The 27,146-nt window shown below is 39.9% G+C and overlaps 1 protein-coding gene across 2 annotated transcripts in view; it reads right to left on the bottom strand.

The window, feature by feature from the left end:
- Positions 1-27,146, bottom strand: part of UNC5D (unc-5 netrin receptor D) — a 541,726-nt gene that overhangs the window by 97,020 nt on the left and 417,560 nt on the right. The window contains exons 5-7 of one of the 2 annotated variants that reach the window (XM_045879822.2): positions 4,014-4,194; positions 2,865-3,032; positions 953-1,117 (exon numbers count right to left, since the gene is read on the bottom strand). In XM_045879822.2, the coding sequence (XP_045735778.1) occupies positions 953-1,117; positions 2,865-3,032; positions 4,014-4,194 (514 nt within the window). The remainder of the gene's footprint in view (positions 1-952; positions 1,118-2,864; positions 3,033-4,013; positions 4,195-27,146) is intronic. The other variant, XM_054508603.2, reaches the window with a different exon arrangement.

Consider the following 27,146-nt stretch of genomic DNA (forward strand, 5'->3'; position numbering starts at 1 on the left):
GAGCACCTACTCTGTGGCCTGAAATACTCACTTATATTCTTTTATCATTTAGTCTTGCCAATAACCAAGTTTTTGTACTTACATAGTCAAAGGAATTAAGCAGTTAGGTGACCTGTCCAGGTCACAAAGCTAGTAAGGGACAGCACCAAATTAAAACCTGTCTATGTGATGCTTTGATCTTCCCATACTTTCTTACCCAGGCAGACTGTCACCTGGAGATGGTAATAGTATAACCTCAGGAGTAAAGCAGAGGCTTGGGAGTTTTGAACTGAACATTGTATTTTGATACAAAACCACCCATCTCCTCAAGCGTCATTTTCTCCCCCATTTGTAAGGTGACAGTCACAACACATGTCCCTTGTCACAGAGCCATGGTCTCTAGAAATTATTAAAATATAAGTATAGTAAAATATATACATATATATTTTTTACTTTATCTTTTTTTAATTATGTTAATCACCATACATTACATCATTAGTTTTTGATGTAGTGTTTCATGATTCATTGTTTATATATATTTTATAAATTTTGTATTTTATTATATGCATAGAATAATAAATGCTTTATAGTGCTGTGAAATTCTTGGCAGAAATAAAAGCACATGATGATCAGTAACAGAATGTCACCAAACTTGAAAATGGGGGCTAGTAAAAGAAAAGAACTGCTAAGCTAAAAAGCAATATTAACCACTTTCTTAAATCAGCTCTCTTAAAACGTTATTGGTTAGATTAGTTAAGTATGCACCTTTATGGAAGTTACAGTGATACAATATTTAAAATGACCCCATCGCTACTAAAAATGTATCTGACTACTTTTCTACTCTTCCACTCATTTTCTTTTTGCTCTTGGAGAACGATTTCGCTTTCCGCTACCGTGTTCAAGTGAATGAATGGTCACGATGTTTCTTTTCATGTGTGGACAAACACTGAAAATGTGAAACAGAAGGTGTTACCTAGAATGCAGAGACCATCTGTACAGTTTTCAGATTCCTGGCTTAGCCCTTCACAGAACTTGCCCCCGTTCCTTGGGGGTGGGGCCGTGCACTCCCGAATCCGCAAATGCTCGCACTCCGGACTGCAGACTGACCATTCGCTCCACGCTTCCCAGCTCCCATCCACTTCAAGGGAAACAAAAGGAACAACCATTAAAGAATGAAGCAGGCAGATGTCAGGAGACTCCCCCCAGGACTACTGTTGTTCTTATAGCTGGATTTTAAAGAAATCACCACTACCACAAAAAAAAAAAAAAAAAAAAAAAAAAAAATTCTGTTTATCTTCTCTCCATGGTTTCTTTCCTAAAGACAGAGGCTAACAGAAGGAGTGGTGTAATTCTCTGGCTATTTCAGGAGGAGACCAGTTACTGAATTTAGGCAAGCATTCGCATGATCGGTGCCCTTGGGGTGGCTAATAATGTCATTACCCATTCTTTCCCAGTCATGTATGCCCAGGTGCAACTTAGATGGATAAAGTATGTGGGGGTAATCACCAGTTCCTTGGGGGTTGACAGTTTAGAACAGAGAGCAGAATGAACTATCTTTAAGCCCGAAAAGCCCTAAACAATAAGAAGTTAAACCTATATATATTGATAGTATTAAAGTAAAACAGGTCAGTCAAACCCCAAGATACCAGGGCTTACATAAATAGAATTTCGTGGGTCATAGATTGCTGCTCTATGTAGAAATGAACAAACTGATTTTAATTCCACTAAAAATTGACCCTAGAGATTATGGGAGCTGTTGGAGGCAATTGTCCCATTACCTCCTAGGAATAGTCCAACCACGCTTATGTGGGTTAAGATAGATCGTGCAATTTTTAATCTAGAGCAATTAGTCAAGAAGAGGGTAACATAAAAAATACTGAACTTGAAGCAAAATGTCCGACAACTTGTCTTGGTTGTGTTCACATATTGGCTCCTGGGCAATACCTTAGCCTTAGTTTACTGTTTCTGTCAACTGGGGGCTAATAAAACTCACAACACAGAGTTAAATGACATTACATGTATACAAATATCTTGCACATAGTAAGCACTCAATAAATGTTTACCAAATATGAGTTTAAAATGAAACTCCAAGAATAAGCTGCTGGTGGGAGGCTCAGCTTAGCTCTGAGCAGAACTAGATCTGAAATTTTAAAGACCCGAGGCTCGAGTCCAGTGTCCTTGGAGTTAATGTTTTATAATGCATGTGAGACCCAGGATCCATTTATTTCTCAGTGGGAGGATATGCTTTCCATAAAGAAAGTCACCTTCCATCTCATCTATTCCTCATTGTAGAAATTGGGTTAGAGCCAGTAAGAGATGAACCAAAAAGAGCTTATAAGAGCCATATTTGGTCAACAAAGCCTCTATTCAGAAAGGAAGGCAAACACAGACCACATGTAAAATAGAAACCACTGTGATACTGTATCATCTCTGCCCATTGTATTGGAAATAAATACAAAGCTGAGAAGGTGAGTTGATTGGATGGAAAAGGGTCAAATTTTTGCTACCTGCTTTGTGCTCACGGACAACTCCATCCCTGTTATTGTTCAAGTAAGTGCCACCAGATGGGAGAACCCAAGGAGAGAAGGGAGGGTTTAGCCCAACCAGACCCGGGTAATACAGAAATACTTCAAAGCCTTTGGCTTGTTGATGGTGAGTGTCCAGGATCATGTAAATATTGAATATATATATTTACTCCCAAAAGGAGGTATCTCACCCAGGTTCTTGCCACCCTAGTGAGGTCCACACTAGCATTTTGGACAAAGCCTGCATTGTGAGAAGATGGGAGAGAATACCTTTGGGAAGGAAGGTTCTATTCAGTGCTTCCCACCAGCTTACTAGTGTTGGTGGGTCAGAAGGGAAAAGGGAATCTATACATATCTCACCAGGACAAAGAGAAGTGCAGGTTATTTTCTGCACTGACATTCCCTCACAAAAGGCCCCACCATTGAGAGGAGCTGGGTTGGTGCAGGTCCGGGAACGTTTCTGCCATCCTCTACCACAGCGAACATTGCAGGCTGACCACTCTGTCCAGGAAGACCAGCCTCCATTCACTGAGAGAGAGAAGTGGGGAGGGGAGAAAGAAAGGAGAGAGGTTTTTACTGATTGCCTACTATGTGCAAGCCACTATGCCGGGTGTCGAGTTCGGCATCTAGGGACCAAGACACCCTGCGGACCCACACTGGCTGCTCCATTATGAGGCAACAGTGGGGCTCCCCTTGCCTCTGTCCCTCAGTCTACTCATCTGATAGGATAGGGACCCAGAGAATTTCCTCTCTGGGAAATTATGAAAAACAGGAAGAAGTCATCAACACATCTCTAAAGCGCTTGAAAATCCAGAGTACAGGAAGAAAATATCAGCATTTGAATTTCTCTTACTTTAAGTGCTTCAACAATAAATCCCAGGGCTCTTTTGCTGCGGAAGGGGAGGCCTTTACTTAAATAGCCGGGAAGTTCTTCTACAGGATACCTGAGATATTCAGAAAATAGTAATGTTTGTTTCTGGTGGATTTTTTTTTTTTTTTTTTAATTTGCCAGAGAGAGGGAGAGTACAAGCTGGGGGAGTGGCAGGCAGAGGGAGAAGCAGGCTCCTCGCTAAGCAAGGGGCCCGATGCGGGGCTCGATTCTGGTGGATTTCTTATGCCAGGAGAGGAAGTGCCCAGAGCAGGTCTGGGGAGGATGGGGGTGGATGTTGGATTTGGGAGGGTGGGAGGCAGAAGGTGCCCACTTTGCTTCTTTTTGAATATTAACACAATGGGAGAAAATGAACGACTTTTAAAATTCTTTTTAAAAGAGGGACCGGAAACGTCCCTATCTCACGGAAGTCCGGTACTGGAGGGAAGAGCAAACACATCAGTGGTAATAGGCATGTATTCTCCCTCTACCAAATGGGAGAGGCAGGAGAGAGCACAGTAGTGAATGATCCCTAAAGTCCTTTCAGCTCTAAACAACGAAAGTTGTAATGTAACATGCATCCCTCTACTTCTCCACTTTCCGTCCTCCCTATCCATTCCTGGCCTTTGGGCTGGTCTTACCATAAACCACCACTGTGGCTGACAGGCTCCTCCTCTTGGCCACGATGTTGGCTGCCATGCAGGTATAATTGCCTGAGTCCGAGAGCCGTGCCTGGCGGATGATGAGGTTGTGGTCAGCCCTGGTGTCAATGTTCTCGTCTTGCTCAGAGTCAATGGGCTCCTCATTTTTCAGCCATTCCACCTATAAGAAGACAGGAACGTCTACTGGTCATTAAAAAGAAAAAGAACTCTTTTCTGGAATTGCTAGGTGAGCAGTTCTGGTGTGGGGGAGAGAGACATTCCTAACATATAGAGTAACAGCAATGATTTTTCCATATCCCATCCCTTTTATTTAGCCAATTTGGCATATTCAGGAAATGAATTGAATGATTTTTCCATATCCCATCCCTTTTATTTAGCCAATTTGGCATATCCGGGAAATGAATAATGTTCACTCGAGTTAATAAACTGGAGGCAGGAAAAGAACACAAATATGTACTGACTTTGACCCATTTTTTAAAAAGGCGGTGGAAGAGAGAAAAGAGGGGACTACAGTTAGGTCATTTTGTTATATTTCATTTTATTGCAACTCTGATGATGATGACTGTTTCCACAACAAGTCTAATATGGAGCTCAGAAAGTCAACACATATATGCAGAATTTTGTGCTGAGAGGATATTTATATTGTCAGACAAGGTTTCAGGTCAATGTTTGCATTTAAACACATTTTAAGAAAGGTGGGAGGGGGCGCCTGGGTGGCTCAGTTGGTTAAGCATCCAACTCTTGGTTTCAGCTCAGGTCAAGCTCACAGGGTCCTGGAACTGAGCCCTGCCTCGGGGCTCTGTGCTCAGTGGGGTAGTCTGCTCCCTCCCTTCCCCCGCCACCTCTCCCCCTGCTCACACTCTCTCTCTAAAATAAATATTTAAATTTTTTTTAAAAAGGTGTGGTAATGTATAAAAGCCAATATAATACAGATTTGGGCAATCATAGGGAGTAAAATCCAAATCTCAGTGTTCTCTAGTCTTGGAGATACATTTCTCTGGTGATCAATGATGTAACTCCTTCAATGATCCAACAGACATTTAGGCTGGGTTAGATGCCCGGCACATTTAAGGCCCAGCTTCTCCTCTGGAGGAGCGGACTTCCAACATTCTCTGGGCACAGGCTAGTCCCATCTCCGATTTATTTTCTCTAGTTTGCTCCCAGAGAACCTATTTTCCTCTTTCCAGTTCTGCTCTGATTCTACCCTTGGTCCAAACGTCACTTTCCTTGGATACCTGGAGAAGACAGAGATGGAACCTTCTGCTCCTAGATCCTCACCTTCCCCCCAGATGGAGTGCAGCACCCTTAGTGCCCCTATTTTACAAAGCAGGCCAATTTCACCCCTGAACTGCCTGCCTTCCCATTGTGTCCTCTGCTTCTGTATCTAAACAACATCTCCACTCTCTAGTGCCATCTTGGTAGTGCTAGATGCATCTCATTTGACAATAACCATTTAGCTCTAGGTATCAAAGTATATTATACACAGAAATTTAACAGGCACATCAAAACCATAATGTAACACAAAAAGCAATAGCAGTGACTACACCAAAGAGACACCACACAGTAGCAAATGCATTGGGGGATTTTTCCTCTTACCCTGCCCACCATTAGCACAGATGATTGAAAGCTGGCTTTGGAATGAGATGCCTCACTCCTGTTTAAATCTAAGGAATCCTAATTTACCAATAAGCAAGTGACATCTGTTGTACAATTTGGTTTTATAAGGATTTGTTGGTCTCTATGATGAAATTTACCCCATTAAACAAGAGTTCAGAGTACCAAAAACATCACCATCCAAAAGGTACCCTCCAAGAGGTCAATTTTGGAAAATAAGGTGACACAAAATAGCCAAAAGAAGAGATCTGAGAACTGCTTTTACATATCAGGAAGAGGAGAAAAAGGAATGTGGTTCAGGGCCATGAAGTAAAGAAGTAAGCCTGACTACCAGAGTTCCTGGTAGTTCCTGAAGGGTGAGTCACCATGTCCCAGACTGGAGGAGGCACGGGCACTAATGATGACCCCCCCAAGCCCCAAAGCACGGCTGTGTTTAACAAAACAGGACAGTGGAAGGGATTTTAAAACACATCTGACCCCCAGTCTGTGAAAAAATGCCCTCCGTTCCCCACTGACACTGCATATTTTATAGTAATTCACTTATTCACAGATGAATATTCAAACACACACTGGCTATCAGAGGGGGGCTGGAGAGTTGGGTAAAGCTAGATAGACAAAACCCACCTGCATAGCCTCTCCTTTCATGGATCTTAGAGTTAATGGGTAAGTTGGAAATAAAGAAGTCAATCCACATCACAACCAGAAAACAGGAGCTGGGAGTCACACTGTCACTGATATCTGGGATGAAACACTTGCTGTAAGGCCAACAGGGATGGATTTTTTAAATCACCACCATCACAGCTATGTCACTGGAAAGAACAAGCTGGTCTGCTTAAAGTAGGTCTGGGGACCTTCTGTTCTACTCCACTCTCCTGGTTCAGAAATTCTGCATGTAAATTGCCCGGTTTTCTGATTGTTCATTCCCTTCCTCTTGCTATTTGTGATACCTAGAAAGCTGTTCCCTATGTCCCCACCTAAGTCTTCTTTACCACAGTTCCCCACAAACAGCTGGTCAGTAAAGTCAGGCAGTTCTGACCCAGAAGTAAATGATCTCTAGCGAGTAAACAGCCAGAAAGAGCTCTGGGGACTGAAACCAAAAGAGTCCCAGCACCTGGAAACCAAAGACAGCTTTCCTGAAGGAATTTCAGCTTGGAAGAAATCAAAACCACCATCATCAAGTGTAGAGGTTTAGCTTCAAATTAAAAACTTACATAAGAATAAACCATACACAAAATTAAACAACCAACCAACTAGGAAAATATTTGCTACAAATGTGGCAGATAAAAGGGGGAAAATATGATGATTCGAGGAATCATAATCTCAAGAGCTCAAGCTCTCATACACTAATGATAGAACTCCATCCTTGATAATACAGCATAAAGACAAAGAAAAGGGACATGTGGCAATTAAACAACTGAATAAATATCCTACACCACTCATAAGAAAGTTAATATAATGAAGTTTTTTCTACCAAAATACCAAAGATTAAAATTCTACACACACACACACAAACACACACACACACACGCAGTTTTTATTTTTGTGGTTTGTTTTTTGTGGAACTTGCAGAGTATGGGGCATTTCTGTGATTGCTACTCTACCATTATCCCCTTTCTGGGATCTGAGCAACTACCTCTAACTACCTGGGCTGTGGGCTGCTTTTATTCTTGCCTCCACAGCTGATTCTCCATGAAGGAATCAGATCATTTCTGGCTCAAAACCCTTCAATGGTCTTGAATCTCACTTAGAATGAAATTGCAAATCCTTACCAAGGCTAACAAAGCCCTTCTCAGTCTGGCCCCCCAATCAGTTCTCCAGCTCAGATGCCCCCAAGTAATCCCTGCTCCCTCTGTTCCAGCCGTCCTGGACTCCTTCCTGTCCTAGAAAGCTCAAAGCAAGTTCCCACCCACCTCAGGGCCTTAACACTTGCTGACTCCTTTGCCTGGAAGGCCTTTCCCATAAGCACCCTCATGGCTCAATCTCACTTTTCATTCAAGTCTCTGATCAAATATTACCTCCTCAGAGAGGTCTTGCCTACTAGTCCTTTTTCCTAAGCAGCCACCCTTCCCTGTCCACTCTTCTGCCCTATCTGCTTTAATTTTCTTCCTAATATTTATCTCTATCCGATAGTCTTAAAGATAGTAATGCCTTTTGTTCTTGTAATGATGATCCTAGGAATTTACTAAAGGAAAGTATTAGGGCTACAGCAAGGATTTAAACACAATAAATTATTTTTGGTAGAGAAAGAAAGGGAGGGAGGGAGAAAGAAAAACGTATGCCAAAGCCACATGCCAAATAGAGCTTTGTTTAAATAAATCATGATGCAACGATATGATTTAATGTTATATAGACATGAAAAGTCATGATTTCAACTAGAGAAAACATAAAAAATGCTCCTAATATATGAAAGAGTCAAAATGCAAAATTGTATGTTTAGCATTATCATAAATTCATAAAACAAAAAAAATCATGAACATATATATACTTAAAAAATGATTGGAAGAAAATGCAGTATGTTTATAGAGGTTTTAAGAGAAAGCTGTCCTTCCCGTGGCACATTCAATGGAAAGCTATTTAGTAATCTGACAAAATCACTTTAGCTTAAAAAATCCCTCTTAATTACCATGTGGCACAGTGGTTTTCAAATTTATATTTAAACATAGAATGTTTCCTCAGTTTAATGCTTATCTGAAAGCCCAAGATGAAAAAATAGATAAGGCAATTTCTTACAACCACTGAAGACGTGAGGGTATCAGAGCCACAGATGGGAGGGACCCTAAGCTGAATTAACGTGGCCATTCCCGGAGCCACTGTTGGCAGAACTCCAGCAGAGATCATCTCTGTCCTTCCCTATGTCAGTCATGCCCTGTAGAGATGTTCAGGCACAACCTGTACACCCATATAAGTTGCACCTACCATACAATCTACCCCCTACCCACCCACATGTACTATGGACATATGCAATATGTCTCCCCAGATCACAGTCTGAAAAACACTGATAGAGGATGAATTTGGTATCATAGTTATATACATGTTGTGGTATACTCAGTGTTTACGGTGTCATGACTGAGGTCCCTCAATCCAATTATGTCTATAAACAAGCAGTGCATTAGGAGACTCCTAACTGTGGGACTTTTTTTATGTAAACTAATAGTTTATCCATTAAATTGATGGCAAAATCTTTATGAGGAAATCAGTTTGGTATTTTCTGGGCGTATAAAAATGACAAATTGCTTTTGGATTTACGCTTTTGTCACTTAGAGAAATTTTAAAACATTTTTGATGAGCTAAGTGCTCCTAATGTTGAGTAGTTTAATAAATAAGATAGCAAAAGCATGCCCTAAACCAGCAGTTGCAAACTCAAATGTTTCTGGGGGCCAGGGAGGGAACATAAATTACCGAAGTGGCCCTGGGTGCAAGACATCCATGAACATCACTTGCATATTAAAGACAAGGGGCTGTTCATTTCCCCAAAGGAATGAGCTCACTCTCATTTGTCTTAAAAAATGTTATCACTTTCTGTCTCCTTTTGTTTTTCCCACTTTAGGTAGATACATGAGTATTAAAAAACCAAAAAAACCAAAAAACCAACAATGAGTATAAGGAAAGTGACAATGACCTCATTTTTGCTTAAAAATCTCTTGCTTTTAAATTCACGGTGGTCTTTGAATTTCTGGAGTATTGAGCCTCTGTGTCAGGATGTATAGGGAAGTGGTGGCTATTTATGACAAAATGTAGATCACATCACCTGTTGCAAATGTGCAGCCATCAGTCAGGTTCAGACCATGGCTACCATGGTAGTCAGAGCTTCCAACTCTCACAAGAAAACCAGGGATGTATATTCTAATGTAATATTTCTTGATTCTAACACGATGGCTCAAAATCTATTGGGAGGGCCAAACAAAATATATCCAGGAACTAGATTCACTCCCTCTTCTCCACAAATACAACACACCAGCTTTCTGGCCACTTGTGAACATTACCACAAAGATACCCTTCACTGAAGTTAATTTCTTTTCATTAAATCTGCCTCCCCCATCATCCTAAAATGTTATGGTTCATATGTATCATATGCCACTCTCCAGGCTTTCTCATGGGAATGTCTGACAAGTATCATAAGGGCATGAATACTGAGTTAGAAAATTATTTTACAAGAGGTTGCCAACACCGGGAAGGCCCTAATTAAGCCCTTAACAGAAGCAACGCAAATTTTCAAATTAGCATTGGGATCAATACATTGACTACCTTAAGCTAAAGGACATTTGTATCACTAAAGCCAAATGACCTTGTGCTAACAGGTCATCTCTTTGACAGAGAGGCTTACCAGTCCAGAAGGTTGTTGGAGGCATTCACCCCTCAGAGAAACAATTCTTCATATGTTTCTCCTTATTTGGTTTAGATAAATTAACCCAGTTAGAAGCGTGTGAAGAAACTAGTTACTTAGAGGTAATGAGCTTATGGATTTGTAGGATGCCCGCATCTATTAGCATAGTGTTATGTACAGATGGTCTGCAATTTGTAGATTTTTCCAGTTTATAAACAAATCTGGAAAAGCAGACCATCAAAGACAATTAGATTTCCTGCCAGGTTCCTGATCAGTCATTCTGGTTAGCAGGGGACCGAATGTATGTAATTGATGAGCCTATAGATTTTCTCAAAAATAGGCAGCAAGGTGTAATTGGATGGGGAGGGAACCTCCTTTAGAAGACTAATGGATTGATGCTCTGTGGGGGATAACCTTATCTGAGACCTGGGTTACAGGTGAAAATGTTTGTATGAGACCTAACATTTCACCTCTACTGACCTTTTGTCAAAGACATCTATGAATGTACACACATAAACCTTACACTTAAATGTTTATTTCCATCAGACAGTATGTCAGAATTCTAATGCTCCTGTTCTTGTTCTTAATATTCCATAAGACAATGAGAAGACAGTGTTACTAACCTTTCAGAAATGTAAAAAAAAAAGAAAGAAAGAAAAAGAAAAAGAAAAAGAAAAAACTAGACTAGAAAGAAAAAGCCATTTTAATGACCCAGCTCTCTTCTCATGAAGGAACCCAAACCTCTTCTCTGATTTTTAGATAGCTTCAACCTGAAACTTTTCCTTAATATCCCTGAGAAAATGCCAGTGAGGACCATTTGTTGATATCATGTACCTATCCTCCAATTCCAGTCCTCTTTGGGGATTTGCTAGACTGGTTACGAAATTGAGTTGCTCATATGTACTATAGATGTAAACTCAGATTTATGACTTTTGAAGGTTCTCCATCTACTCATTGCCTGTGATCATTTTCTTTCTGAAAATGACTCAGTGGCATGCTCCTTAAGAACATGCAACAATGTTTTAAATATTCTTTTATCTTGCACAGAACCTACTTCGGAGGATGTTCAATGGCATCTCTTGAATACATTTTCTAGCTCAAATTGATGTGCTTACAAATTTAGAGACAGGCATGATACACATGCATACAATAAAACTTCAAGCTGCATCATGGAGTGAGGGTCAAAGGAGAAGGATATCCTTGCTTTAGATCCCAGGGTTGAGCACAGATATGATCTAGAAGACAGACATTTTTAATGTAGTTGTTCTTAAATATATTCTGGGAGCCACTTCATAATGGCTACATATGGTCTTATGTTGAATTTATGTATTTGCTCAAAGTATGAATTATATAGCATAATCAATGTGGTTTTTTTCTCCCTACTACAACTAAGGGTGGCTTGGGAAGGCAAGCCCCTAGGACAGAGTGGAGAGAAAGACTACATTAGGGAGTAGGAGAGGCAGAGTCAGGTAAATAGTGGAAGGGCACAGCAGTTCCCACTGTTGTCATTCCCTACATAACATCTCAAACTTTCTGTGAAGTTCCCATCTTACAAAATAACAAATGTGATGACTTCTGTGAGAAAACAGAAAGCAGAGGAATTCATTCTACCTGGTAAGGGGTAGATAGAACCTTGAGATAGGCCCCAAGGATACCTTGCCCAGAGTTGGATACATAGTCAATGGCAGGGCCAGAATCAGAATCCAAGACGCTTGCAACAACTGTGTGCAGTCATCTATACCATTTGCCAGATTTGGGCGAAATGACCATATGCTATTTGCAAAATTACACTGAAATAGAGAGGACTGGCACCATCGAAGATAATTTTGTAGACATATTTCAGGATTTCATGATCATTCCTAAGGAAGAGCTGCAAAAAATTTTCTTGATAAAAGCCTCACTGTTGGAATCAGTGTATAGTCTCCTAGGGGGCTGATTTAAAGGACAGCTCTCATTTGAATGTGCACGTTCTGGTTATATTATACTAACATGTCAGAATGTTCAGAATGTGGCCAGAGTTATTTTGACATCAAAAATTACTCAATATTTGTCCATGTATAACTCATGGAAAGTTATGGTAGCCCTCTCAAAGTTATCTGGTGTTTTATTTGCTTTTTTGGCAATGAGCAGAAATGAGTGGAACACATAGTCCATGAAATCAGGCTGGGACAATACAGCCTGCAGTCTTAAAATATTTAAGAAGGCCAACTGTATCTAAGTGTGTTGGGGGATGTGTAGAAAAACATTTGCTTTCCTGAGAAAAGGAACAGGTATTTCTGGCCTTTCACCTGTTTGGGCATGAATGTGATTCTAAAGACATGACAGCCATCTTGTGACCATGAGCAAAAGGCAAGAAGCCACAGAGATATTGGTCATGGTCTTTATACTCCCAAGTGAACACACTATGGTTCAAGACCTTATCTCATTTGATCCTCAGAACTCCAAGGTAGGTGAAGAAAAGATATTCTTCCCATTTCATAGATCCTAGGATTTGCCTAATACAACATACTTGGAAAATGGCAGAACTAGAAGCAGTAGCCTTCAAATACCTTTTCTACCAGAAAACATTAGCTGTCTTCTTATGTCTTTTACTGACCACATAAAGTGCTATTCTTTAACATTTCCCATGATTTGGCCTGCCATTCTTGAATAAATCTAAACTGGGACTTACTTATTGCATAGAGTGACATTCCTCTACTCACAGTGGAGCGTACGGACTTTTTCTTTTTTTTTTTTTAAGATTTATTTGAGAGAAAGCATGTGCTCACATGTGAGCGGGGGAGGGAGTAGAGAGAGAGGGAAGGCAGACTCCCTGCTGAGCAGGGAGCCCAACGTGGGGCTTGATCCCACAACCCTGAGATCATGACCTGAGCCCAAGCCAAGAGTCGGCACTCAACTGACTGAGCCACCCAGGAGTCCTGGAGCATACTGTTTTCTAAGGTTTAGCTCAGGCCATTTCTTGCTTTGCCACTTTCAGAGGAGATGTCACCTGTCCTCTCCTCTCTCCTTGACAATATTTCCTTCAAGTTATTTATAACCCTACTATCAGGTTTCCCCTTTTGTCTTCCTTTTCTTGCCAGACTGTATAGATTGATTTTAAAGCCACCTACACTGCAGTTTCTTCAGTTTAGCTCTACTTATCTGATTATGCATCACAAAAGGAAGCAGAAATCCAACTTAATTGTGAAGGCACAGCAGCAGAACCAGGCAAATGATAGGAACCTAATGATCACAGATTGAATCGCACTGGCTGATGCTGAAGGAAATTACAGACATGCGTACCTCTGCAGAAGCCAGGATTCTGGTGATGGAACTTGATGTTCTGACATTGTATGTCTCTTGTCAGATCAGTATTGTCCTTTAACTTCCCCTTTTTAGTTATGAAAGTCAGGTGTAGTCTCATGTGTTTTCTTATTCATTTTGACAGGTAAACGGTCTCTGAGAAAGGGAACACCCTGATCCACTGTTTACTGAAAGTTTAACACTGTCACGAGTGAAGAATGAGCCCTGTTTACATTAATGTAAAACATTTACAAGAATGTGAAAGGCAAAAGACAACATGGAACAGAGGAAACATCAATAAGAGAATGGGGAGAGAGAAGCAATGGGCAGAGGATTTGTCAGGAGAGGCACCTGCTGCCATTTTCAGCTGTGTTTTCCATAGTGCAACACATCTTGTGTTTTGCTAACTCTACCTTTGCTCATTCCCATCTGCTAGGAAAAAAAGGATTCTGGGTTTGAACCTTTGACGAAGCAACACCTAGAAGGTGCTTGCAAAGCTTGATATCCCAAGGAGTGATAATAAATATAGTGTCATGCTCCATTTCATTTTAAGAGACTATTTTAGGATGGGAAGAACTCTCTAACAAGATTACAAAGAGTTGGCTTTCAGAGAGACTTAAAACTGTTTCTGTATTCATATTTTCTCCCACAATTTCTACTATGTAAATAAGGTTTAAAGGTGGTAGTCGGGAGATATTAATTAACAATTCCCTTTTCTTGTTCCTTGCTACCATGTAATATATGCTCAACTATTGAGAAAATAGCCATTTTTAAGGATTAAAGCATTAAAGACTAAACATTCATATCATAAACTGGTTTTAGGTGCTGATATCTGAGTTACACACAATTAGATAAAGATACACAAACACATATCACTTACACATACATATATATACACCATCTGAGAAATCTAGTCTGCTCGGAATAAAAATGTTTCCATCAGCCACAGTGAAAGGCTAATCATGTAATGATCTACAAAGGAAATGCATGGACAGATATGGATTAGCTCAGCTTCCGTATACTGGGTGGCTGAGAATGAATTAGCATAATCATGAATTTGTTCCAATTACAGAAGGCAATTATCAGAGACCAGCGTACAACATTATCAAAATGAAATCACCAAAGTGCATCTACATTCCAGGTAGATGCCACTGAGTTAATAGTGCTTAAAAAAAAAAAAAAGCTCTATATTCATTCATCTTTCATCTCTTTGATTACTATACACTCCATGCAAGTTCCCTTTTAGCTGACAGACAAAAAGCTGCTAAGAAAGAAGGAAAAAAAAATACATGCTGTACAAAAAAAAATATCACACTCAATATAATAACATAACTGTAAAGTCTAAAGTCTTGTATGGATAATTTCTCTAGATCAGTGGTCAAGGACAGTGCTTTTACATTTTAGACAGTACTTCCCATCACCTCTTGTGTTCTCTCCGAAATATTGATGAGGAATAAAACTGTGACAAAACCCGTCCTTATCTGCTCCAAACAATAGTTGTCTGTGCAGAAACTCAGTGCTGTTTGGCCAGGGTAACTCCACTGCTGTTCATACTGTTTTCATTTTTGCCTTCCCATCAGACACGGGACCTGTTGCCTTGTTAACCATTGTCAGCCTGGAAAGGGTCCAGGAGAGTTAAATCTATTTTGTAAAGAGGGCAACAGATTTAGTTCCAAATTTTAGAGCTAAAGGGGCAATTCAACTTAACTAGTTAAGATTATACATACATATATTAGAATGTGCCCAGGACTTCAACAAACATTAAAGAGATGATTGAGAGAGGGCAGATTATACCGAGAAAGACAGAAAAGGATTTCTACTGTAACGACATACAGTGGGTTGTACTGTTACAAAGGATGATAGGCCCAGCGGGGCAAGAGGAGGGAAAAGAGGAAGGAAGGGAGACTCACATTTTATTTGTACTGACTGCTATACACTGGATACCAATCTAGGCTCTTTCACATCTTAACCCACTTGGTGAGCTGGGCATTCTTATGTTTTTATACTTAAAAAGTAACTGAGAAGGCAAGAACTGAAATATTCAAACATGCTCAAAATTCTAGCAACTTAAATCAACAAACAAACAAAAACTCCTTCCTTTGTTTTTTCATAGCCGCCTCTCTTGAATTCTTTGGCAAATACTCAACCCTTATCATTACATTTCAAATGGGCTTCCACCCCATCAACTCACTGAATTGCTCTTGCTAAGGCCACCACTGATCTCCAAGTTGCTACATTCACTAAATGCACATTGTTTTGCATTCTTACTGGACTTTCAGGGATAATGCGAACATTCTCGAATTTTCTCCTCCATTGTTTTTTAATAATTCCACATGTTCTCTCCTCCCACCCTTCCGACCAATCCTGCCTTGTCTCTTTTGTTGGCTTCTTCTCTATTGAAACACGAAGTGTTGCATTTCTTTGGCTCTCAGGATTAGGCCCCTCTCCACACCTGCCTGTACAATGTCTTTCCAATATGATATCACCACACTTGTGTGTCATGGCCACATCCTGAACATTTCCAAATGAATATCCTCAGGTCATTGACCTTGAGCTATAGCTTCTTATATTCAGATGCCTACTCAGCATCTATTTTTGTATGCTTCACAGATACTTTAAGCTCAACATGTGGAATTGGATTTAGAATTTTTTTTCTTACAAGAGAAAGGAATAGAGGATTTTTTTACATGTCTGACATTATAATATTTGAACCTTCTTATCTGAAAATAGGAATTCACAGAAAAAATGGGAGGGTTGGTGACATAATAATTTTACATTAAAAAGCACACTCTTGATGTCATATATAGAATATATGGGACAGGGAGGGAAAGGCAAAGCTAAGTCAGAGAAATCCTTAGAAGACTATAACAATAAGCCTGGGGAGACTCTGGTAGACCGAACTGGGAGGCTGTGATGGGTATATAGTAAAGAGCCTTGACAAGAAGTGAAGGGCTAAAACAGAATGAATGAAGATTTGATATAAGATTTAAAGAGAGGGCAGTCGAAATTTGGCACCCGTATTTCTGACTTGGACGAGTGATATAGGGAACTCAGATGAAAAGATCATTTTGGGATGTTGTACTGATATGCATTGACTGAATATCACCTTGGTCCTAATATACAAAGAGCACTCTCAAATCAGTAGAAGAAACAGACAAGCAAACATGACAACAGAAAAATAAGCTAAGCACTTGAATAACTCCATGAAGTTTACAATGTATATTAAGGCTTTGAAATAAACACTTTAACCCAGGTCTCTCTTCAGCTCCAGACCAACATAGTCAACTACTTTGTGGGCATATTTCCTCCATGAGCTTCAGGATAAATTGTATCCATTGTATTTAATTGTGAAATGAAGCAAAAAGTATAAAATGGCGGGGGTGGGGTGGAGTGGGGTGGCGAGTAAAGATACAACACCCTAAAGAAAATCACCATTTTTTTTTTTTAAAGATTTTATTTATTTGACAGAGAGAGATACAGCGAGAGAGGGAACACAAGCGGGGGGAGCGGGAGAGGGAGAAGCAGGCCTCCCGCCGAGCAGGGAGCCCGATGCGGGGCTCGATCCCAGGACCCTGGGATCATGACCTGGGCCGAAGGCAGACGCTTAACGACTGAGCCACCCAGGCGCCCCAAGAAAATCACCATTTTAACGACACAAAAGGGAAGAGGAATCTACAAAAATATGTTGTTGCTATTGAGGTAAGAGAGAAATCAGAAATGTATGTATCATGGAAGCCAAAAAAGAAAACATTTTAAGTATTGAAAAATTATCCCTGAAATAAAAGGTGAGTATAGTAAAGTCCCAGGCTCCATTTCTACATGAAGCTCCTCCTACAGCATGTGAACTAAAGGACTCCACTCTGTCTTTGTTAATGAATGTAAATAAATAAATAAAATATTTTCCTCCTCTTTCACTTTCCTCATATTCACTAGAATTTCCCCAAAGTCAATTGGCGACTTGAAAAATAAAGTGGTATCTCTTTTTCACTCCTTATAGTAAAACAAACCCAGGTATATAAAATATTAAAAATATAGTCAGTGAAAGCACAAAAGTACCATAAGAAAGCACAGGTGAGGATTTTGGTAATTTTTAGACAGGACAAGGATTACCTGCATGGTATAAATAGCAAAAGCACAAAGACTGACTACTAAAATTTTAAAGTTTAACATATGTAAAAGATGCCTTAAACATAAAAAAGATGTTTGCAACATATGACAAAGTGTTATTATACTAAAATCAACAGAGATATTAAATACATTTTGTAATTTGTACAGCATGATGCCTATCCAATAAAAATGGATGCTGGATAATATGTTCTACCAATACGTACTGAACATCAGCTTGCTTTCTAATATACAAAGATCATGCTAAAATCAATAGGAAAGACAACTTCCAACAGAAAATGAGCTAAGTACTTGAATAGACTAGAGGAGAAAAATATGTATGGAGAACTAACATAAAAATTGTTTAACTTCTCCAAAAATGAAAACGAGAGGATTACCGTTAGCCTATTCCTGTGGCAAAGCCTGAAACTATATAGGGTTGTCAAAATTGTAAAGAAATAGATGTTTTCATTTACTTTAGGTGCCGGTCTAAATTAGTACATCCCTTTTGTGGGACAATCTTGCAGTTTTTACCAAAACTGAAAATACTGCCATCGTTTGATGTAAATTTCTACTGGTTCCAGCAGAATAATCATCGGTAAAAATCCAGAGATATATGCTAAGATGATAATTAGAGCCTTGTCTATATTAATGAAGAAACTGGAAACAACCTAATTGTTCACTAAAGATTCAGTCAATTATGGACATTTATTATTCCACAGAATACTATGCAACCATCAAAAAGAAGGATGCATTTCTAATGGGAAATATCTCCATGAGATATTTATTAAGTGTAAAAAGCAGATCCTAAAACTGCATTTCTATTATCTCCCCATTCAGAGACACTCATAAATAGCTGGAAGGCAGTTCACCAAATGTTATTTGGGTGGTGGAATTATCAGTGATCAAAATTTTCTTCTTTCTAAATCCCTATACTGCTGAAATTTTTAGTATGAACTATTGGACAAAATTTCTGGCTCCCCCTTTTATAAGTAATTTCACTTCCTGGCCCCTTTTTAGTTTGCTGGGGTCATATGACTAGTTCCGGTCAATCAGTCGTCAGTTGAAGTAGCTTGTCAGTTCCAGGACTGAGTATTTACTTTCCTGTGTTGAGACTCTTTTGACTTCTGTCTTTCTCCCTCTGTCACAACAGCTCACAATTTTTTTGAGAATGGCTATTCCATTAACCTTGGAACTGCAGTAAGACTGTCATGAACAGAGCTCCCAGATGACATGTGATAGCTACATAACACAAGAGAGAAATCAATTTTTGTTATTTTAAGCTACTGAGGTTTCTAGATTGTTTGTTACTTTATCACCTAGTTTACCTTATTTTCTGCCATCTATATTATGTTTTTAAGCAGAAAGCAAAAAGCTATTTTCATTAAACAAAGATATGTTCCTCCAAATGTTTCTAACACTCCTGGTCTCTAAGAGGTAAACAAATTATCTTAAATTGCATATCTCTCCCCCCCCCCCCTCCCAAACTAATACATTAACTAGAAAAGCAATCCATTTCTAGATGGCTGGCAGGCTAAGTGACTGTCCCACATCACATTTTTATCTTCATAGGCATCCTTACCTGGTTATTTTAGATAACTCCTTGATTTCTGCATCATCGTACACAGTGTAGATCATGGCTAGTAAGTCATTGCTTCCAAACTCTAACCTCTAAGTCCATGGAGGAAAATTTAAATGAAATTATATTACTTTTCCATGTCATGCTTACTTCAGTTAACTATATAATTTCATCAGCAAAATTGAGTTTTTCCAAGTCTGTTTTAATTTTTTTAATGATTTTTTTTTTTTAAGATTTTATTTATTTGAGAGAGAGAGAATGAGAGACAGAGAGCACGAGAGGGAAGAGGGTCAGAGGGAGAAGCAGACTCCCTGCCGAGCAGGGAGCCTGATGCAGGACTTGATCCCGGGACTCCAGGATCATGACCTGAGCTGAAGGCAGTCGCTCAACCAACTGAGCCACCCAGGCGCCCCAATTTTTTTTTTTAATGATTTTTTTTTTAAGATTTTATTTATTTATTTGAGAGAGAGAGAATGAGAGACAGAGAGCACGAGAGGGAAGAGGGTCAGAGGGAGAAGCAGACCCCCTTGTTTTAATTTTTTTTAATTACATAGGTGGTATCATGCGTTACAAACATTCCAAGAGGAATCCAGAAAAAAGTGACTCTGCACATCCAACACTGTGACACTGTCTCATTTGGGGAGGGTGTTTACATTTCCCATTTTAATCAGCCTGGTCAATTAAATTGGATGGTTTCCTATTTGTTTCCTCCCAGTTTATCCCCCTCTTCTTTGCATTCTGGTTTTATGAACTAGCTCAGAGCTGCTTTTTGGTCTTCACAACACTACAGGGAATGTTTAAAAAAGAAACTAAATTGCCTTCATGACTTTTTTTTTTTCAAATTTGCTGGAAATTAGATTTTTCAACAGCCTCTATGCTATAACCCCCTCCTTCTTTTTTAATTTAAATCTTGGTACTAAAATGAGCTTACGATATTCCATTAATATCACTGGGTGGGGGGACACTTGTTTCCTATGCAATATACAGGTTAGTCTATAATTCTCCCTACTTCTATCTTTCATTGTTCTATGATGTGTATGTTACATACTTTATATATGTATATATTTAGCAGTTTACTTGCCTTAATTATTCTACCTTTCCATATTACTTATCAAAAGTATTCAATTATCAAATGATCACAACTGTTGAAAAAGAGAGTATAACCTATTTTGGAATTGAATATTTAATCATTTTGGGAAAATTAAATGTATATACATGTATCTTAAGTAAGCATACAGTTCTTATCAAAGAATTAGCTGAATATAGGGTCCAGAAGACCAGTAGTATGCTAGACCATAAAAATATACATTGCACTTTCTCCACAGATAACTCATGAATTCTATAATATAAAGATTATCAAGAGTTGATTCTGTGTAGTACCTGCCTTAAGTCAGCGTGGAGTTAAACCCCTATTATTCCTCTGTAAAATGAGGAAAAAAAAAAAGGTCCCTTCTTTCCCTTCCTCAGAGGGATCTTGGGAAAACCATGGATGAAGTGACTTTGGTACAAATATAAAGCAATAAATTAATGTAACGTGGTAGCAGATTCCAGGAACAGATAGATGGTCTTGTGCAGCTTCACTCAGGATATAAAGTCAGTAGTTCAAGAGGATAAGACCAGACAAAAGCACATTGAATATGTGTCCTACATGCCACTCAAGGAATTTGAACTCAACCCTGAAAGCACTAAGGAGCCACTGATAGGTTTTAACCAAATGAGTCTGGGTTCAAAAAAAATCATTCTGGTATCAATGTGAAGGTGCCAAGTGATGCTGGATTAGAGAGGCCAAATAGGTAGTTTTTAGTCCGCCAAAGAAGAGAAAGGATGAAGGCCTGCATAAGGCATTCAGTAAAGATAGGGAAGATTCAACACAGAATAAATACAACTGATACGCTGTTGTAAGTTCCTAGCTTGGGCAACGTGTACCCTTAACCAAGACAAGGGGTCTCGGATTTTCAAGGTCAAGTACCTGTTTTGTACATGTTTTCTACATTGTTGGACACGTTTAAGAACTGATCATCAACTTCACAACTGGACTCACCCAGCTAAATAGACATCCCAGCAACATGCAACAATCAGTGTTTCTGGTTTGAGAATAAAGAACATTTCCACCAGGCACTGTAATCATCAATAAAAACAAGGCTTCTCTGCAGGCTTCTGGTTGGAGGGGATCATGTTATAGGTCACACCATGAAATAACTTTATAATTCTTGAGTTAAGAGGAGGTTACTCTGGCCTTTTACACATGTCTGACTTTCGACTGTGGTCAAGAAGTGGAGTGTACAAACATCAGAGGTACCACATCCAGACTGTCACCACTCCTTGAAGAGAGCAATCAATGATTTTCTGGATGCAAGATCACACTGGAACCAGCATAAAATTAAAAAGGTCAACATCTGGCTGGTGGTTATGACTCACTTTCTTAGAGCCTGTTCTTTTTGGTTTATAAGCCCATGTTCTTGTTTAAAAAAAAAAAAGAAAAAGAAAACTTAGCTGAAGTTTCCTTACCCTTTATTTTTGTTTTTATTTATTTATTTATTTTTTGGAAGAGAAAATTATTTCTTTATTCTATAGGCGTTATTTGACCATCTACTATGTAAGTGACACTGTACTGGGCACCATGGGAACAAAGAGGTAATGACACAGTGCCCAGCTTAAGGTACACGGAAGCAAATGGGAAAACAAGACGCACACGCACACGACGGCATACCCGTATGGCATATGCATCATGCCAGATTCTGTGCCACAGAAATTCAGAAGAGTTCAGGGCATGCTTGCCCGGCTCCCATATCACCTGGAACATAGTTTGTTTTAACACTTGCCACATTGCTTGTTCACAAACTATTTACTCCAGTTAATCTGTGACCCTTTATTTTTTTAAATTTAATTTTATTATGATAGTCACCATACAGTACATTATTAGTTTTTGATGTAGTGTTCCATGATTCATTGTTTGCGTATAACACCCAGTGCTCCATTCAATACGTGCCCTCTTTAATACCCATCACCGGGCTAACCCATCCCCCCACCCCCTCCCCTCTAGAACCCTCAGTTTGTTTCTCGGAGTCCATAGTCTTTCATAGTTCGTCTCCCTCCTCCAATTTCCTCCCCTTCATTTTTCCTTTCCTTCTCCTAATGTCCTTAGTCTCTCATCATTCGTTGTGACCCTTTATTTTTAAACCAACCACTTCTCATCAGCATTTTCTAGTGTAAGTAGGACGCATCAAAATAAAAGACTGGATATTTTTTGTCATCATTTTACAAAGTGCATAGTACCTGGGATAGAAACGAGGACATTATATTTGGGAATAATTAGGATCGAATTCTTCCCCCATTTCGCAAATATTCTCTCTTCCTCTATGTCTTTCTCTCCCACACATCTAGACATACTTACCCAAACCTCTACACACCACCCTGCTCAGCACCACCACCACCATCACCAGGGCCCGAGTCGAGACAGACATGATTACAGAAGAAGGGTACCTTCCTTATTTTCCTGTGGATTCTTAGCGTATCATGAATACTTATGTTACCTTTAGGCCAAAAGGCTCAAACCATCCAAAGTGCACTGTAGCTACCATTGTAATCAATAGAGTCAATCTCTCTAGTGCTTAAGAACAAAAATGCGAGCTGATTGGATTTGTCTTTAGAGTACAATGAATTGGAATAAGGGCAGGATGGCTGTTGGCTGGAAAGTGCTAAAACGATCAATCATTTTCTATGAGGCTCTGGGCTGCCTAAAGACAAGAAATGTGCTTGCTGTGTTGCTTCGTCCCTGAGCCCTGTTTCTGGCACACAGCGGTTAGGAGTAAGTAAATCTCAATGAGGCCCTAAAGGAGATGTATGGTAACAGCAAACATGTGACCAGTTATGAGTTTGCTTCCTTTGCAGGGCTGTTCCTTTTTAGCCTGGATTTGCCTGCCTCAAAATAGGAGCGGGGTGTGTGATAAATGTATGGAGGGAGGGCTCGGTGGTACCTGATCTGGCTTTGGCATCTTCTCCTCCCCTTCAGGCTCCTGGAGCTCTATGATCCTTCCCTGTAAGCATTTACTTTGCTTTAAACCAAGACTCATCTCCTATGAGCTCATATTTTTTACACAAATCACAGACTGAGTGTGGTTGTTCACTTTCTCATCCACGCATCTGCAATCCCTATCAACCTTGGCGGTAACACGGTATCACCAGAGGGCATTGTCTGCTTTATGAACTGCTACAGCTTCCATAAAGCACAGGGCCTGCCTGGGCTCTCCCAGTCTAGTCTGTAACTCTAACTATAGATGGGGCTGCCAGACCACGTCTCATTAGAGAACCAGGTTTCACTGATTTCCGTCTCTACTGTGTACAGTTCTATTTTTGTTTTTTTAAGCTTCTGTTTTGTTTCTTTTTGATTTTGCTAAAAGCAAAGAGACTCAAAGGAACACGCATCCTCTGCAGTTCATACAGGGACAGTGCTGGAATTAATATACCTTTAGGAGAGTAATCAGTCCTGGCAGCAGAAAATGCGTTTTGCAACCCATTGTCCTATTTCCTATGAGAAGATAATGTTGGCACAAAATGATGGTAGGTCCTCAGCCACAGGATCTGGAGTGCCGGGAGGGAAGCATGATGGAGCAGGAATTAAGTTGAATGCACACTCTTAGTCACAATAGAGCTGCCTGGGGTTCAGGGCTGGGGTCCACTCGGGAATCCCAGACAAAAAAGCTGACGAGTGAGAAACCCATACACTCACTAAACAGATACAGTTCTTGGTTTGGTTCTGTATTCAATGATATGTGCTTCACTTGTGACGGAGGGTGATCACCCAAAAGGGGTAAAATGTGGCAAGACAGGGACAGTTAATTGACAGAAGCTTACTTCCGGCTGATCAGAAGGCTAATGTGTCCTACATGTCTACTAGATTGGCCCACAGCTCCTTGGAGTTCCTGAATCTTGCAGAGCATGAGTTCTAGAATTTGACATAAAAGATCGACCTATAATTGGGGGCCAAGGGTCCTGAGCATGAAGTCTAAAGCAGTGTAAGGAGAGAAGGAAAGCTAATCACAGATGTGAATGTGAAAATTGTACATTCTCTCTTTGTACGGCTTCTTTCCATCAAAATCTGCCAGTATAGGGCCCGTTCCCAAGGCTTTCCTATCCAAAAATCTCCTGTGGGGATTTTATTTTATTTTATTTTAAAGATTTTATTTAGTTGAGAGAAAGAGAGAGAGAACACAAAGGGAGAGGGAGAAGCAGACTCCCCATTGAGCAGGGAGCCTGACGTGGGACTCGATCCCAGGACCCTGGGATCATGACCTGAGCCGAAGGCAGATGCTCAACCGACTGAGCTACCCAGAAGCCCCTCCTGTGGGGATTTTAAACCAGAACCAAGATTAAACCAGAAATGAGGAAGTTAAAAATTAAACCAGAAAAAAAAAAAAACCTTTTAAAAAATATATTCAGAGTTTTTTAAAAAAATGAAATTAAATTTTAAACAGAAACACGGAAGGCACTAAAACAGGCATGCCTAATCCAAAACTTGGGTTCCAGATCCTGAGTTTTCTCTATGCTCAATCAAGGATGTCTCATTATTTCAACCATTAGGAACAAGCAACGTATCCAATAGTACCTTTCAAACAAGCTCCTTTCCACTGCAATGAATTTCATAAATGTTTCTTGTCTGAGGCAACCCTAGGTATAAAAGCACTGTGCCTTGCAGTATTTATCCTGAAAGGAGAGGCACAGGAATTTACATGTCACCTATTTCCTGTTCTTACCTAAGACCCTTACCAAGGGATCAGAACCCCTAAATACACACCTAAGGCCTGGCGGTGTGTGGGAGAGGGAGAAAGGTGACTTGCTCTAAGCTCATTTCATGGAAGAAGAGAAAGCAGAACCCAGGCAGAATGTTGTCAACCAGAATTTGCCTGTAAATAGGCAGCCCTGAGGGGAGGGAATCCATTTATTCCCAACCCTACTCCCTAATTGTCTAGTGCCATGGCTTTATTTTATCTCAACGCATAACTCTATATATGCAACTCTGCTTCCCTCTGGCTCCCTTTTTTCCCATTTCAACTGTTTTATAACATAAACCAACTCCCAGCAGAATGAGAGTGATGAAGGGGTGTCTTTGGTTCTGCATATATTACAAGGATCAAAACTAAATGCTGGGTGATAAATACCACTGGAGAGCACAGAATGCTCCAGGAGAAAATGATCTTTAATGGAGTCGCTCTTGAAAGTATCTGCATGTGGCAACGCTAAATACCATGAAGTCTCGGTTACAGATCACAGAACTCAAATGCATGAATATTAAAGAAGAAAACAGCAGTGGAGCAGCTAAAAGTGAGTGGAGGAAGCTACTAAGAAAACCACATTCATCAGGCTTACTTCTTGTCATATGGCCCCCTCTAGGCAAAACCACAATAGACAAAACTTTTTCTTCTTGATACATTGTTTCACTCATTCTCTCTTCTTTCCATGCTCCTTAAGCTTTCCATTTCTATCATGTCTTGCCTACAGAAATAGGATCTGAAAATATTTATTTGGAGATTACAAAATGACACAGTCCCCTATATTTGCGTTTTAATTGGAGTGAAATATTTAATCCAAGAAATGACTCTCTAATGGTGAAATTTCAGGCAAGAATGAGAAAATGAAGGTTAGCTGGAAATGGATGGAAGTTTTGGTAAATTAAATCTTCTTTAAGTTATAGGCCATAAATGGTTTCCTTCATTCATAGAAATTCTTTTCTACAGGGCTGGCTGCTACTCTATCTGTATTCTTTTCCCTTCTAAAAATGGGTGGTGATAGTGGTAGGACTGCTTAAAACTTGGATATATCAACATTTTCAACATTTTCAAATGTTGACCCTGTAAAAGTCCAGTTACCACTCATGCCTTTGCTCCAGCAAAGCCGAAATATCTTAGAAACCATTCTTGTTGAACACTCACTTGCAGTGAGGACAGTACCCATTTAAATTGCTGTTACCTACAAGATAGAGCATGAGGCTGATGGGGTTCAGGGCAGACCACCTGAGAATGTGCCACTTTGGCATGCAGATTATTTCAAGTTGAAAACAAATTCAAGAAGAGCTTTTTGTTTTGCTCTTAACTGCCTAAAATAATTTAAATAGAAGGCCTATACCAGAAAGTGAGTGATTATCAAAGATAACTTTGTTTTTTTTTTAATGTGAAATAATTATCCCCATGGCAATGGTAAACAACTGATCCTCCCATTTTTCTATGAATTGCTTTCTTCCTTTTTGAAATCCCAGACCCTTTTCCCCTTTCTGTTTAGCTCAGGATGGGATAATAAGCCTCAAATGCCTGTCAGAGGGCCCCTCATGTCTCTGTGGACTCCTGAATGTATGTAATTAATTTGTTTTCTCCTGTTAACCTGTCTTATACCAATTTAATTATTAGTCTAGCCAAAGAATCTAGAAGGGAGAAGGGAAAAATGTTCTTCCCCTGCAGATTTGGTGCACCAACACGGACCCCTCCACTCACTGGACACAGCTCACTCTGGAGCTTCTGTGGCTGAAAGATCCCGGGACCTCTGACAGAAGCTGGCAAAAAGTAAGAATTCTTTTTTTTTTTTTTAAAGATTTTATTTATTTATTTGAGAGAGAGAGAATGAGAGAGAGCACATGAGAGTGGGGAGGGTCAGAGGGAGAAGCAGACTCCCCGCCAAGCAGGGAGCCCGATGAGGGACTTGATCCAGGGACTCCAGGATCATGACCTGAGCCGAAGGCAGTCGCTTAACCAACTGAACCACCCAGGCACCCTAGAAAGTAAGAATTCTTACCATGTCAGTTTCCCAGATCTCTGGCTGCAGGATCTGGTGGAAACAAAAGTGGTGAAAAGGAGAAAATCCTTTTCTTTCATTTTTTTTCCCCCAATTCAGATTAGCAGGAGAAAATATTTGTGTGAACTAGTTCCTTGGGTATAACTACTCTGGTAAAAATCTATTAAGAGTACTCTTGTTTCCTATTGATCCTTTTCCTCCAAGAGATGGCCATCATTTTCCTCTTAGTCTTTTGTGTCATTGTCATAAGAGAGAAAACCATAGGCGAGAACACAGGCAGAGGTCCCATTAAGCCTGTGTTTCCAGCCAGCCGCACAGACTGGTGAGTTCATGGTTCTCACCAGACCGATGTCTGTTTAGACATATTTGCTGTGGGTCTCCTACGTAAAAACCAGATGAAGTTTTCCTTTCATCTTCTTTTATGCCC

Source organism: Mirounga angustirostris, unplaced genomic scaffold, assembly GCF_029215605.1.
Source record: "Mirounga angustirostris isolate CCGP_5_RB_7025 unplaced genomic scaffold, mMirAng1.0.hap1 SCAF_2, whole genome shotgun sequence".
Taxonomy (NCBI): Eukaryota; Metazoa; Chordata; class Mammalia; order Carnivora; family Phocidae; genus Mirounga; species Mirounga angustirostris.